Source organism: Anser brachyrhynchus, assembly GCF_964034855.1.
Source record: "Anser brachyrhynchus genome assembly, chromosome: 12".
In the NCBI taxonomy this organism is placed as follows: domain Eukaryota; kingdom Metazoa; phylum Chordata; class Aves; order Anseriformes; family Anatidae; genus Anser; species Anser brachyrhynchus.
The window spans coordinates 18,721,605-18,736,680 of record NC_137707.1 but is presented as its reverse complement, the minus strand read 5'-3'; the positions used below and the strand labels follow the sequence as shown (position 1 = coordinate 18,736,680).

The 15,076-nt window shown below is 40.9% G+C and overlaps 1 protein-coding gene across 10 annotated transcripts in view; it reads right to left on the bottom strand.

Annotated features, from left to right (window-relative positions):
• Positions 1-15,076, bottom strand: part of LOC308176705 (uncharacterized protein) — a 139,778-nt gene that overhangs the window by 30,993 nt on the left and 93,709 nt on the right. For 8 of the 10 annotated variants that reach the window (XR_013938509.1, XR_013938510.1, XR_013938511.1 and 5 more), the window contains 4 exons: positions 14,390-14,450; positions 12,196-12,277; positions 10,207-10,313; positions 9,616-9,755 (listed from right to left, as the gene is read on the bottom strand). Coding sequence is in view for 2 of the 10 variants with exons in the window: in XM_080552790.1 (XP_080408916.1) it covers positions 10,290-10,313; positions 12,196-12,277; positions 14,390-14,450 (167 nt within the window). In the remaining 8 variants the exon portion in view is untranslated. Of the gene's footprint in view, positions 1-9,615; positions 9,756-10,206; positions 10,314-12,195; positions 12,278-14,389; positions 14,536-15,076 lie in introns of all 10 variants that reach the window. The other 2 variants (XM_080552789.1, XM_080552788.1) reach the window with 1 other exon arrangement.

The window sequence follows — 15,076 nt, the reverse complement described above, 5'->3', positions numbered from 1 at the left end:
GGTAATATTTCTCATTTATAGAACTTACTGCCAGCTCCAAGCTAGTAAATATTTACATTTCAGCCACTCTGATAGCTAATGTGACCTTTCTGTTGTACACTTTATACCTGTGCTGTATTTTACTTTCAGTGTTAACATTCTTTCTAGTCCATCTTATATTAATAAGCAGTATTTAAATATATGCAAATTTCATATTTTAGCTGATGTTTTAGGAACATTTTTAAGGTCACCCTGCTTGATCTATCATACAGACATAGCAAATTTATGCACCATATATCCTATCTCTACTTGTTTCTACCTACATCTGTCTTCTCTGATTGCATTTGAATGGGCTTATTTTCTATTTTAAATAAAAGATTTATGCCTTAGCTGTCAGTTTGCCTTTATTTGAAAATTTAATTTTGTTTCTAGAAGTCTAGATTAACTTATTAGATTTAACTGTCCCTTGTGCTTTGCAGCGATAGCAGAAGTATATTTTCCCTTGTGGAGAGAATACATAAACAAAATGCTCTTGGCTTAAAAATAACGAATGTTATTACTTAGACCAATACAACACAGTTGGTCCAGGAAACAAAAAATGGTGTTGATTTTTTTAATTTATGATGGTGAGCAATGGGAACTGACTAATAAATATGACATCTCACAAATCCAGCAGCCTCCAAAACCTGGCAAATGCTTTGCAGAAAAGGTGTGTTTCCCCACAACGTCCCCTACACTTAAGTTGGACAATATCCTTCCATGGCACAGCTCCACTGGGACACACAACTTGATTCCTGATACTCATGGATTTATTTAAATGAGCAACAAACGAGAATCTGCCCCATTGCTTTCAGTTAGTCAGAAGCCTGTTTATTGATTCAGTGTGGTATTTCACATCTTCAGTATGACATGTTCTTTAGTATCCCTCAGTAGTGCTACATTCATAATATTGCTCATCAAGCCCTGGAATTTCAGGGCTTGCCTGAAAGGATAACCGACTCATTGCAGTTGCTGTGCATGGTCCAAAACAGCGGAGTTCTCTGGTGGGAGAGTGGGTGGGTGGGTGTGTTTGGAGGAGGTTAATCTTTTTCAATTGTGTTCATTCATTTTGACCTTTTTCTCAATTTTTCATTTCGAGAAGTACTTGGGATTTTGACTGATTCTTTTTCTCTTCGTGTTGCAACATCCACATAGACCTGAACAGAATCTATTTTTAATCAACCCCTGCACCTCTTATAAAACTAAAAACCTACAGCTCTTGATTCTGCACTCTCAAGAATGCTTTTGAAAAGAATTAAAGTGTTCCCTTATCAATAATGTTCATAGAAGCACCAAGAGGTTGCTGTATACTGATGTCAGAGCAGAGAAAGCAAAAACTTGAAGGATCAGTATTTACTGGGCTGTGTTGGCAAGCCTTCAGTCACGTAGTTGTAAACGATATCCTGATTCACTTTGTTAAATATTGAACATCATGAGCACAGGACTTTTGTGGAGAAACAGAAATTCGCCATACAAAGAAAACAAATACACGTATATGCTGGTTTCCCTCACTCACAAAAAATCAGCCAAGATAAATGGCACATAAGACCACAAAGACCTTTGCTCTCCCATTCAGAGCAATACAGCAGTTATTTACTATGATAAACAATGATGAAGAATAGCATGGCCAGCTGTATAAAAAAAAAAAAAAGACAGTAAGGCAGGTAGTACAGGGCAAAACTGAACCTGCTTGACAGCCTTCAGTCTGTGACACACTATAGGTTTAAAGTGCCATCAGATCCAAACAATCACTGCACTAATCAGTCACTCTTGACATCTCCCCCATAAAAATTAAGTGAAAATACCACCAAGCACAATTTCTACATATATGATAATGTCAACACAAAGCGGAGCCTTCACAAAGTTTTTCAAAGATCTTGTCAGCTCTAGTGTCAATGCACTATTTTTGGAACAATCAGAAATATGACCCTCCTACTGTCATATCTGGGTAAAGAATACAGATTTACTATGTAATATCACTTCGGTGTGATATGAACACGTTGGTGGAGGCACCATCTAGCAGGGAAGGCTCATGCTTATCTGCTCTCTCAAGAGCAGGTTCCCCTGCTGCTAAGGGGCAGAAGTAAATCTATTCCAATCAATCCCTGCTGTGATAGTGAAAACTTAGCAAGGATGTGCTGTGTTAAATCTTAAGACAATGACCATTTCAAAGCATCAAACAAGTCAGAAAATAAAAAGGTAAGATCAGTAAGGAAGTAAACTACGCACTATACATGTAAAGATTTCTTCACCATGCTTAGGTAGAAGAAAAAATTATTGTGGCAACTGTTTTGTTACAGAAAGCACCATAGAAATCCAAATCGATTGTACAAACCACTGCACCAACACAGCTGAAAAGACAGCTCCTCTAAAGACGGTAGTGTGGTTTTGATTTAACAAGTAATTAATGAATACATAAACCCTGGACAGAACTTTAATCTATCCCAGTGCCAAATAATTATTCATTCCACGTTTAATCCTGTTCTGATAAATGTAATTAATATTTCACCATGGCACTGCAGAAGAGGAGTACCTGGGAGCAGAGAGAGGCAGCCTTCTGTTTCTCCCTCATTGCAACTGTGGAGTGATAGGTGCTGTCTACAGCTGACAGGTAATCCAGAATACAGTGTTCCCCTGCAGTTGTAAATTAGGGTTTATGCATGGCATACATTGTGATTGTAATGAGGCTTTTCTTCCTCTGACCTATTATTAAAATAACAAAACAAAAACCAACAATGAAAAATAACTCACCAGAGCTTGGTCAACCATTTTTCTGATCTGACAGCATTTGGGAAACCAGTGTTTGCACTAACTAATGCCTTGGTCTATACAATGACACTGAGTGTATGCCAGGGCTGTGGGTAGAGAACAAAGCATGTGCAGATTGTCTGCTTCTGTCCACAGAGAGCAGAGCTATCTGTAACAACAAGTGAATAAAGATTTAAGTCCTAATTTTACTGCAGGAAAACACTGGCATCTTTTTTGAAAGCTTGAAGTGTAATCAAGAAATGTGTTGATGTGTACAAAATTAAATTGCAGGAAACCCTATGCTGATTTTTTCAGGGTGACACATTTCAGGAATCCACATATTTCAGCAAAGAGTTTTGTGAAGAAGATTCTGTAACAAACAAATTGCCTTGGGATCCTGCTGCCCAATTACTCAGAAACAGAGGCATCTCTTCACAGTTGTCTCCTTGCTCAGCATTCTCCAATATGGCCACAAATTCTTTTTGCTAAACAATTTTTAACTGTACTTACTAGTATAATTTCTTCTCCTTCCAGTACAGAAATAAACCTGCAATTAGCAATTCCAATTGCCCTGACAAATTTTTACAGTCCTTGCAAGAAACCCAGCTTGTGGCATAAAAGTCTCCCAGTATCACATACTGACGCTCAAAGGAGGCTGTAATTTATCCCCTTCCTAAGATCCTGTATTTTGCTGCTACCTCAGCTATCATTAATCTAACCCTCCATTACGTCCCAGATCAGTAAAGAGACAACTTTCAGATGGGGGTCTCTGGTGGAGTAGGACTAAATAGAGCTCCATGAAATCAGGTGGTTTTAGTTTGGGGGCCTGCCAGAGCTATTTTATACACAAACTCATTTTCACACCTGGTAACTGCTCCTCTGTGGTGATAGCTACCTGTAATTTCTAGACAGCAACTCTAGGCAATTATTCTGCAAGGCATTTGCACGTTTACAGAGAACTTTGATTTAGGATCATTATTTTATCAGCTAAGATTAATTTCAAAATATTTTGTTTCCCATTAGCTCCAAATATTCTAAAAATGCACTAAAAATTCTTACTGCTTGAATAGAATCTGAAACTGTTGTGAACTTGAGTCACATCCCTTCTCAGAGTACTTCTCAATAGTACAATAGATTTAGAAAGACCTACGTACCTTCTAAATGCTAGTTTTATGTTCATAAGAAACTACTAAACTCATTAGGAGCAACGGATCATTGAGGCAAGTGTCCTGCTTCTGACATTGACCAGCACCAGAAGCTTCAAAGGAATATACCCCTGCCTGCAATATAACCTGCAATATAAAAGTTTTTGCTTATTGTGTTTCTGGATTGAGTCAACAGTTGTTTTTTTGTTTGTTTGTTTGTTCTCACTAGAACCAACTTAACAAATAATTGTATAAGCCTCATATTTACCTTGTGCTTGCAGCAATGGATGATATTTATACCCTTGATCCAAAAGTCACACAGACCTGTTGGCCAGCTGCTGCACTGTCACCTCATTTCTGAATCCCACAAGGAAACCTTTTCCATATTCATGAACATTGCATTCATTTCTAAGATCCTGGAAACCCTCACCGAGGCTGCACGTTATAATCCAATTGATTCTTTATCGCCTAAGATCAACAAATCCTTAACTCATTGTACAAAGTGTTATGTGATATTTCATATACACATACACACTTTATTACATTTTCCCTACTGTATGTGGATTTTATTTCTATTTAGTTGTTCATTCTATTTGTTTAAAATGGGGAAGATTGAATTATTCATAGATGTGAATCTACCGTTCCATGTTAGATTTGATGAGACTGTATTACGAAAAGTATCTCTTGTAGGAAATGCATCTCTCTGCCTTGTAAGAAAACTGATGTTGAATTGAAATGGTAGGTATCAGCTAAGGTTAGACCCATTCATGCAAATATGACCTTCAATTAGTGAAGTACACACATCTTGAGCTCCAGCCATTTTATCAGACACACACTATAGGATGAGGAAACGCTGGTATCTTCGAAAAATTCTACTTTGAGGTGACCTTCTACTTTGCCAGACTCATTAGGCAAAACAAAATATAATTGTGCAGCTTCTTCCTGGTCTCTCTTCAGAAGGTTTTCAGGAAACCTCAAATTACAAATAATGATTTAACCCACGGATTCATGCTAATGCACAGCAGCTTAGACAGTTAACACATTCATTCTTTGCAGTTCCCCAGAGACACTGGTTTACAGAGTTTTCTTTTACTTAGCAGCAGCTATTGACTTTTACATAGAAAACACTACAAATCCACTTGGGTCCAGATTTTTGAAAGAGTAAATACCATTGTGAAATCCCTAAATCAGCAAAGAACAACTCAGTGGTCCCCTGTATTTTCAGCCACATTTTCAGGGACCAGTAGTTCTCTCACTGAGGCATCCAAATAGCAGAAAAGCATTTCTGAAAATCTGGCTAATGTCAATACTTAAGTAGCTGAATCACAAGACTTCTTTTATTCCCATTCAAAAATATAGCACCTGTGGCATGCAAACAAGTAGAGACACACATCATGCTCCTAACTGAAAGGTCTAATATGTTCAAAGAAGTTTGTGGCTGCTAAACAAACATTTATCCAAGCCAGAATGAAAAATAATGACATGATCATTAGAATCTCTGATTTTTATGTGAGCCCTTTCAGCAATATGCTGTAGGCAGCAAAGAAATAACATACAGTGCTTGTTTATAAATTGTTGTATTCCTTTTAGGTCACCTACTAGAATATAGAGAACTGAATTAGAGAGAGATTCTTAAGTACCTAAGCAGAAAAAAATACCGGCAAGAGGTCTTAAAGAAATAACTAGAAGGCTGACTATTGGAAAGCAACCTCCAGGGCTAAGAACAGCGCGCACTTCATGAGACCAAAGAGGATGTTAAACCATTATAAGACAAGAATTGGCTGAACAAAGGAGGGCTTCCCAGGAAAGGTCAAGGAGTTGGAAGGGATGGAGGGGGATGTATAGGGAAAGACTGCCTGTATATGCTGCCATTGCTTGCTGAAGTCAGTTGAGGTATAACAACTGACATCGGTTAAGGGTTTGGTTGTGCAAGCCTAATAAGTAGGATGAGCTAATGGACTGATACAATTGGATCAGGATGGATTTCCAATGCAGCAGAGAGAATCTGAAATAAGCTGCATTGTGTCCATCCATATCAGCCCATTTAATTTGCTGGCATACTTCCTCTAGTTTCCTAAACTTAAAAAAAAAAAAAAAAGAAAAGAAAAGAAAATGTTTGCTAAACATTTCTTTAGTTTGCTGAGTACCCAGATATGTCTGTTTCTTTACAAACGTGTCTTCTCTTCTGAAACTATTCGAGTTATATTCTGCTTTAGCTCTGCCTGTCATCATGCATGTTTAAGTGCATCTCCAGTACTCTCCCAGGCAGGTGAGGATGGAGACATTTGTGGGTCTCCCCTCACCTTCGCACAGACCTGGTAACGCATCCAGCAAGCTTCCATGGATGTAGAGCTTTCTCTCACAAACTGTACGAAAATAACTTTCTAAATCAAACTTTAAACAGGTAAAGGGCAGTTACAGCACCGTTTGCTCCAAAGCTTTGAAGAGGTTTTCATAACTTCGGCTAGCAAATGTTTGCACTGCTTTCATAAAATCTCTTTAAGCCAGGGGCTCAGGCTGGACTGTTAAACCAGGCTCCTTTCCCTTGTCTGGCTCCGAGTGAAATCGGTATTCCTTAGCTCCTACAGTACTGCTGCGACCACAAGACTTATAGCTCGGGTTGTTTGTGCCTTCACGAGTAGAATTTATCCATATTTACCATTTTCTTCTCCCTTACTGCAATAGCCGGGGAAAAGAAGGAGCCCCGCTCTGCTCCTCCAGTACAGCACGCAGCCTTCAAAGCGGGAGAAGCCCGGGCTCCCCGCCGTGCCGAGCCGTGCCGAGCCGTGCCGAGCCGTGCCCAGCCGTGCCCAGCCGTGCCCAGCCGTGCCCAGCCGTGCCCAGCCGTGCCCAGCCGTGCCCAGCCGTGCCCAGCCGTGCCCAGCCGTGCCGAGCCGTGCCGTGGTGCAGCGCCATCGCCACCTGCTGCCCCTCGGCGGCACAGCAGCTTGGGTTCGCTTCGGATCCCCGCAGCGTGCCGGTACCCGCAGCAAGAGGAGCCCGCCCCACTTCGCTTTGGGGTCGCTGTGGGTTCCCCCAGGCCGGCGCAGCCCGCAGCCTGCTCTGCTCTGCCCTGCGGAGCTCCCGCTGCTCTCCCGGCTCAGCAATATTTATGTGACATTTCCCCGCGCCGCGCTTCTGAAACCCCGACTTTCTCTGCAGTAGTGGGAAAGAATAAAACCAGTAAAGGAAAAAAACAATCCCAACCACCACCAAAAGCTCCCTGTGATGTGTGTGCTAAGGCAACCACTGAGGCGGGCGGCTGTCACGCTGCGCCCCAGCAGCACACCCGCTTGCGACCGATTAAAATACATACAGTGATGATGCCATGCACGCACATGCACACACCTCGCTTGCAACCTGTGGGAATGCGTGGAGGCTTTTTGAAAAAGGGTTTTTCTTCCCTTCACAGCTGTTTGACAGAAGACCTTCTGATGTCTTACAGAGCAGCAGTGTCCCACAGACCACAGCTTGAGAACCAGCCCTGCAGTCAGGGCCACAGGCATCCTTCATTTATCAGCTACTTGATTCGTTTGATGCAGACTGATACTTGCTCCTGGCCTTGTTGCATTTTGTTTTAACTTCTGTTTATAACAACACCTGTAGTAGGTTCTTTTATGTATTAACACATAAAACCACATCTCATACACAGGTAGCAAAAATACTGATTTGCTAGTGTGTGTTTCTCAAACTAGCTGGGTTCATTTTGGCAGTGTACTTTATCAAAGAGGTATTTTGCCTGCAGCAAAACAAGCTGTCAGCTGCTGCGATGAACTGTCATATATCCACATTTTAATATGAAAAATAATTATTCCTCTGTTTCTATTAAACAGCTACCTATTCTTCAGGCTGGAACCAGAACTGCTTTTACAGAGTATCCAGCTCACTACTGAGATGATTTAAATAGGTTGACTCTAACACTGTAAATATGATCAAGGCAAAAAGCCAGCCAATAAAACTGCCAGTTTTATCCTAATAAAGCAGGGAGGCCTTTGCCATTTCTCTGTAGCAGACAGTTTATTGTCCAGCTGTATGCAACAACTTTAGGACATCTGGCCACTTAACCAGTATAGATGAAGTCCTGAACGTCAAAGGAGCCATAAGTGAAATAATCAGCGGTATGATTCTCGCTTATACTGAAGTCCCCACACACAGCTCTGACATCAACAGACTGCATGGTTCTGGCATAAATTGCACAAGATGATTTTAACTTTCCTGGGAGCTGTAGGAACATGACAAGGAATCTTGATGGCAAGAAAAATCACATCTGAAGAAATGTGCATTTCCTAGCCTAGGTCATATGTGGCAGGACAAAAGTCTGGGAATTGCAGGGGTGCATTTATCTCAGCTAGGTGGTGGTAGGGCTGTGTCTTGCAGCTGAAACAAGTACTTTGAGAGTGCTTCCCCCACTTCTCCTTTCCATCAGTGATCAAAGCAAAATGAATGTGACTGTAGGCCTTGGTCTAAGAGCACAGGCACTGGGAAAGTCCTTGCCCATCTGCCAGCAGGGAGCAGTGCCTGCTGGGCAGCACCACCTCCCCAGTGCCTTCCTTAAGCTATAGTTGGGCACAACAGGAGCATCAGTGGTCCCAGCTGGCACACATACACAACAGTTTCAGCTGAGTCAGCGTGGTTGCCTACTGTTCTGCTTTGTAACAAGCTTGTGGCTTACCTGTAACCTAATTTAGGATGAAGAATGAGCTCAAAATAATGACAAACATTCAGATCAGTCAATGCTTGGTACTGTCTGTGCATAAAGCAATGATTCTTTGCTCCGGTCACTCTACCAGCAGCTCCTGCCCAGGCTGAAACACTCACCGAGTTACACAAGCAGCCCAGCCAGCTCTTTCACCCTGCAAACCCTTCTGTGAGGCCTCAGGTAGTCCGGCACACACAGAAAACTTGCTTTATCAAACACATCAAACTCACTTTTGTTGCTACAGTTTAAAAATAGACTTGACATCTGGATTTTCTGTTTTATAGGCAGAGTTAAAGTTCAATATATTGATCTGAGCTGCAAGGCTTATTTTATTCCGGGTGCAATCAAAGCATGTGGATTTCTACAACTTCAGGTGCACAGCTTTCATATGACTGCAGGCACAGAAGCTGAAGATAGACTAGCCTGTGTGAGCATATTGGTGGGCAATGCTGCCATATCTGCATGTCTGCATGTTTTCATCCCTGAAAATGATGCCACATCCCAAGATTTTAACAAACTTATTTCCTTCAGGATAGCTCTGAAGAGCGGTTATGTGTCATGATGGTATCTGCCCCCACTGCCATTTTCTCAGGACTTAACGTCACTCCTCCTTGCGTGATGAGTCTATCACAGGAATCTGTGTTATCTCACAAGAAAGGCAGTGATGGATTTGGAAGGCTTAAGTGGTCTTCCTCCCATACCTGTCAGCTCAGGGTCAATTACAAGGAGGCTGGACTAATGCAGACACAATTTGCTGGATAAGTGATGGGATGTGGTTACCAGCCTACCTGTTTCATTATGGTAGTAAATTGTCACACAGCTGCCTCCCAGACACCCTCTGACTACAGAAATACAGGAATGAAGCATTAACCCATTACACAGAGGAGGAAAACAAGATAAGGACATGGTAAGTTAGGAGTTAAAACAGGAACAGTCCTCAAATATCCCTCCTCTCCAAGTGAATTCCTCCTCTACTGAAATGCACAACTGTCCTTCATCACCTACCATTTTGTTTGTGCTTGTTCAGTTGTGGAGAAAGCTGTCTGATGAAATGAAACATCTCCCAGAAATGAGGTAGCTGCTAAGTGAGAGTACTGGCTTCACACAGTCTTCATGGCAAATGCCTTAGGACTGAGCTGTTCGACCTGGAATGGAAAACAATTTTGTTTTGTTTTGTTTTTTATTTTATTTTCCTTCCCACTGGGCTTAAGTCTTCCCTGTCTCTCTGTTGTGCTGGTGAGAGCAAATTTCACCAGAAACTGAATCAATTTACAAATATTTTGATAGATTGAGACAGTTGCTCAGGAAAAAAAAAAAAAAAAGATTAAACATATGCAGATAAAATATAGCGTAATGTGAACAGCTGCTGCACAGACCCACAGCCTATGTGGACTTAATTTTATTTATACCTTTTAAAGGTTATGTGGGTTTCCCTGTAAAATAGAAACAAAGTGAACATTATTTCTGTTGGTAATAAATTAAAGAAAAATCTCAGATGATTAATCCTCCAAAATGTGCAGTCCTGACTTTTTGTTCTTGTTTTGGCAGGAAGACAGACATGCAAAATGTGCTAGCGCTGCTCTTGTATACACTCACATGTCTCACTCTATAGATCTGGTCGGCAACTCCTTTTGAGGCTGTCTCAGTTTCTGACTGGAACAGGTCATTACGTGTGTGCCTCAATCCATCACTTCCGAAGCATCCTGTGAAGAAATTGTCATTAGAAGCCAGTGCAGCAAAACCAACCATCTTCCATCTAAAAGTATGACTTGCATTTTTGTATCACATCTCATTTTCGCTATTCCTGACATTACATATCTATCTGTATAGTTGCTTCCCTGTAGTGGCAGAGATCGTGCTGTACCTGCTTTTTCTGTACCAATTACTGTTATTTTAAGACTGTGTAGAAATGTCTGCGAACAAACATTAGCTGAAAGTTCCTGATGCTGTCCCTTGCCACTGTCATTGGTGCCTCATGACCATAAAACCCCCTGCCTATAGCAGTTATAATGGATTTTGTTTCAAATTCTGGACACCTGAGCAGTATAGTACTCATTGTGTTTCAAATATCAGGATCAGTCTATAAGTAAAGGGCAACAAAATTCAGATGAAGCTGTTGGACCGAGTGACATAATGGACAAACTGCTTCTCCGTAAATGCCAGCATTTACTGTAACCTCTCTTGCCCAGGCTCCGTATAGAGTAATCACCACCTGCACAAAGCTATGAAGCTTTACTGTATAAACACACCACATTTTCTCACTTTAACAGAACTTGAGGTACATATTTTGACACTCAAATGCACATACTTAATCCAACACTGGAAAATAATATGTTAGTGGGGGAAAATAATTCTATATGCATGACCCTCAGAAAGTTCAACTATTCATCTTTTCACATGATAAGATGGCAAAACACAGGTAAAAACATGCTAGTTCAACTGGATCACCAGTTAAACAGCACATGGAAGTGCAGGGTGCTCAGACGACTGTGAAGCAGCTGTGCATAGCCAGAGCCATGCTGCATGGGAGCTACTCCCCACGGGACACGATAGGTGAAAGAGAGCTAGCTCAGAGCCCTGCTTCTGCTGACTCCTGCCTCGTAGCAGCCAGGGCAGGGCAGGACAGTCTGGGGTCCCAGAGTGCTGAACTGGCTCCTTGTCTTCAGAAGATCAGCACCGCAGGATGTCTTTACTTTTTTAAATGTAAGAAGCCACACAGCACCCAGCATGGGGCCAGAAAGAAGTTAGGGGTGAAGGGGTTAAGCTCAGTTGAAGGCAAATCTTGCAAAGGTAACACTGCTGTTGGGAATAGCACTCAGAATTTTTAAAGGGTAAGCTTTTTGGCCCAATGATAAAAATAATCTATAAATGCCCTATTCAAATGTACAAGATGTCTCTTAATGCTTGTTCTCCAAGCACTTCTCTTGTCAAATTCCACTTTGTGACTGATGAAAAAAAATATCTATAGTGTTTCATAATGACAGGACACAGCTAGTTTAAGGCTGCTGATGAATAAGGAGGCCTTGAACACAGCTACGACAGTGCAACGTTTGTTGTTTGCCACATCAGAAAACAAATGCTGAACCACTTCATTCAGGGTCTTCTATTCATCAACCCCTTTAAAAAAAAAGAAAAGGGAGCAAAACACTGGGACTAGAAATAACACTGTGTGGAACAACGTTCTCAGCACCAGCGCCAGCTTGCTGGGGAGCTGCCACTTGTGAATCGGTGTCCTGGCTTTCCGTCATGCGTACCTCAGGGAACGAGGACTATTTAGCCCATATTTTCTTTTACCTTGTAAGTTTGGTGGATGGCAGCTGAGCTCATCTTTAACAAATCTGTTCCTAGGGTTGGCCATCGACAGCTGGATTATCTCTTTGTATTGTTTTTCTTTTCAAATTGTGGCATTCTATAACACAATCCATTTTGCATTTGCTGAGGTCAGTGGGAGTCTGACCCCCAGTTAAAAAGCTTTTTTGGATCAGGGTCAAAAGACAAAAAGTACTTACAGTTTCACACGGGACTGTAGGAAAACATGTCACATCACAGTAAGGAGAACAAAGAGAACAACTACTAATCACGTACCCGGGACGCAGCCACAGCATCAGCAGTTACGGGGCTCTGCCCAGAAGGTGGATGGGCATCAAAAGCGCTGGGAGCAGTTATCCTGTGAATTACAAACCAGAGCTCACCACCTTGTTCCTTAAGGGGAAAGTACCATGACTTTTAACTCTACTACAATAGTTGCAAAATGTTGTGTTTTTTAATTATTTTTTTTAATGCACAAAGCTTTCTGAGCTGTAAAAAAAAGTTTCATATCACTTTGTTTAGAAATATTAAGTGGGTACATTTACCACAAAATTTCTTTGTAATAATATGTTTTCTAACTTTATGAAGAAGCTTATATTACTGCTAATTAAGATGAATAGTTTTAGGAGATTCTGAGAAAAATAACACCTTTACTCATAAAACTTGATGACAACATCTAATGTGTTAGAGGAAAAAGTGATTACTCTAATGCACTATAATACTTGATATATAGTCTCATGGCTCTCCTCTGCTGTGTTTTGTATAACCTATGAAGTCAAAGCACAGATAAAAAAAATAAATCAAAGGTAGGACTCACATGATTCACATTTCAATAAAGAGGAACTAAAATAGATAATGACTCCCAGGCAAAGAAGAAAAAACTTGTATTTCTTGTAGTTTTCTAGCCGTGACCTCCTTAGAAGTTCATTATATCACAGATCCATTCTAATTAGCCCATACGTTAACTGTTCAGATTTACCTGACAGCATACAAATTCTGTGCTGTTATGCAGCAGTTGGGTATAGAAAAGTTGCATGTTTAAATTGCATACTTCAGGAGCAAAAAGTATTCCAGGGAGTTTGCAAATGCCTTTGTGCAGCATCACCAGTCCCTTGCAGGCTTCTGCCAGGACATGGCAGACCCTGTCAGGGGAGCAGGATTTGCACATCTTTCACCTCCTTTCACTGTCACTGATTAGTAAGAGTTTTGGAAATCCTGTAGTTATCTCCCCTCTGCCCACTCTGCAGGAGGCTTGTAACTACCTCTCTTTTTTTCTCCTTTTTCTTTTCCTTTTTTTAAACAAAGACCTTTTAAAAGACCTTTTTTTAAAAAACAAAGACAGTTACCAGCTCTAATTTAATCAGAAGTTTTCATGAATGGTGCTTCTCATCCACCTCAAGCAGATTACATTTTTTTTGTTCCATTCTGCAGCTGTGTCTTTTCAGCTTTGTAATGACAAACAGACACATGCGAAGGAACAATTAAACGTACCTGTATCGTCATGTTATTTTGATAGAATTTATCTATAAATATACTCAAATACTTCTGGGAAAATAATATATATATATAAAAAAGAATATATTCAAGAATATGCCACAACACAGGACTGCCATTGGAATGGTGACATTTTCTATGAGATTCAGAGAAGAAAGGCAAGCTGTTGATCCTCTTTAATCTCGACTTCATTTGCAGAGCCTCCTCAATCCACGGGTCTCTTTCCTCCCTTAGGATACCCTCCTTTGGAGTTTGGGCATGGCAATTCCATGACAAAAGACCCCAGGTACCCTGAGACAATATTAAGTGGCAGTCAGCGTGCCACTCAGAGTAGACCGAACATCTCTGGAGGCTTTGACTCGCTGATACGCTGCAGTGGACTTCATGCTAAGGTGGAAAGGCAGACCTCAACAGTGCAATTACAAAAAGCATCGATTGTTCCCATGTCCTCTGAAGTATTAATCGTGTCCATGGCAAAATTAAGTATTTTAGGTGTATAAACCAACTGTTAAATAGAAGAGTAAGAATTCAGACAGCAAAGGAGCTCAAACCTAGCTATTTTCTGTGAGCACTTGACAAACTTCCAAACCCATAAAGTACTGTTCTGGTAACACACCATATGGGCAGGCGAGCCCACATACAGGAAATTTTTAAAAGCACACAACACACAAATAGAGCCAGTTTCCATTGTCCTAAACATTGAACAGTCATTCACATCAGGGCAAAGCAGATAGAAAATGAAATCAGGATGAGAACAATGACATATTAATATTGCTATGCTCTTTATATCAGTGTAAATACTTTTAACAGAAGAAAATCCTCCCCACAAACAGACTTTTTATTTTTTTTCCATCTAGTGAACTGTGGGGAAAAACAAAAACAAAAACAAAAACAAACTAGTTGGAAAATAATGTATTTGAAAAACATTATGACATTCCTGGTATAAACTGTCGGATGAATATTTGAGAATCTCTACCTTTTACTAGAGATCCGCATTCTCAGCAAGCCTGAATGGTTGTCCTTAACCTCTTCCTCATCTGGTGGAAAAGCAAAGTGACCTCATTGAAAATTTCTTTCCATGCACTATTTTCATGTGCATCCTTCTAAACTCATCGCTCTCAACTGCAAAGAAACAAAGAAACTGAAGAACTGCTTAAACGAGTGGGTGAAAAGCAGAATGTGACCACTTTATCAACACAACACGCTAACAGAGATCACATGAGGCAGTCCTTTGTTTCTGTGAACACACGGATTTGCTGGTGACAGAAGCAGCATATCGCCAAAGCTGTGATGGCACTGACAGCCTTGCGTGGGGCACAAAAGCACAAATACTTTTCCTATGAGAGACCTTGACAGTACTGCTCAGGAGCCTACAGCTTTGAGTACCATGAGAAACAGCTTGCTGCTTTTCTGCGCAGCAAAAACATTCATGGCTACCAGCTGCTGCTTTGGCACTTGCCAAAGATGTCAGCTTCGCTATTTAGGCAAGATGCTGAAAGTGCCATAGTAAACTGTTCAAGTGCCTTTCTGAGCTGATTATGGCTGAACACATTAAAAAAAAAAAAACCTGTTTAAACAGGTCACTTTTGTTGCAGGATCCTGGGCCTGGTGACACCTTTTATTTCTCCTGTGCTCAGCACAACAAAATAGGATACGCTTTCAC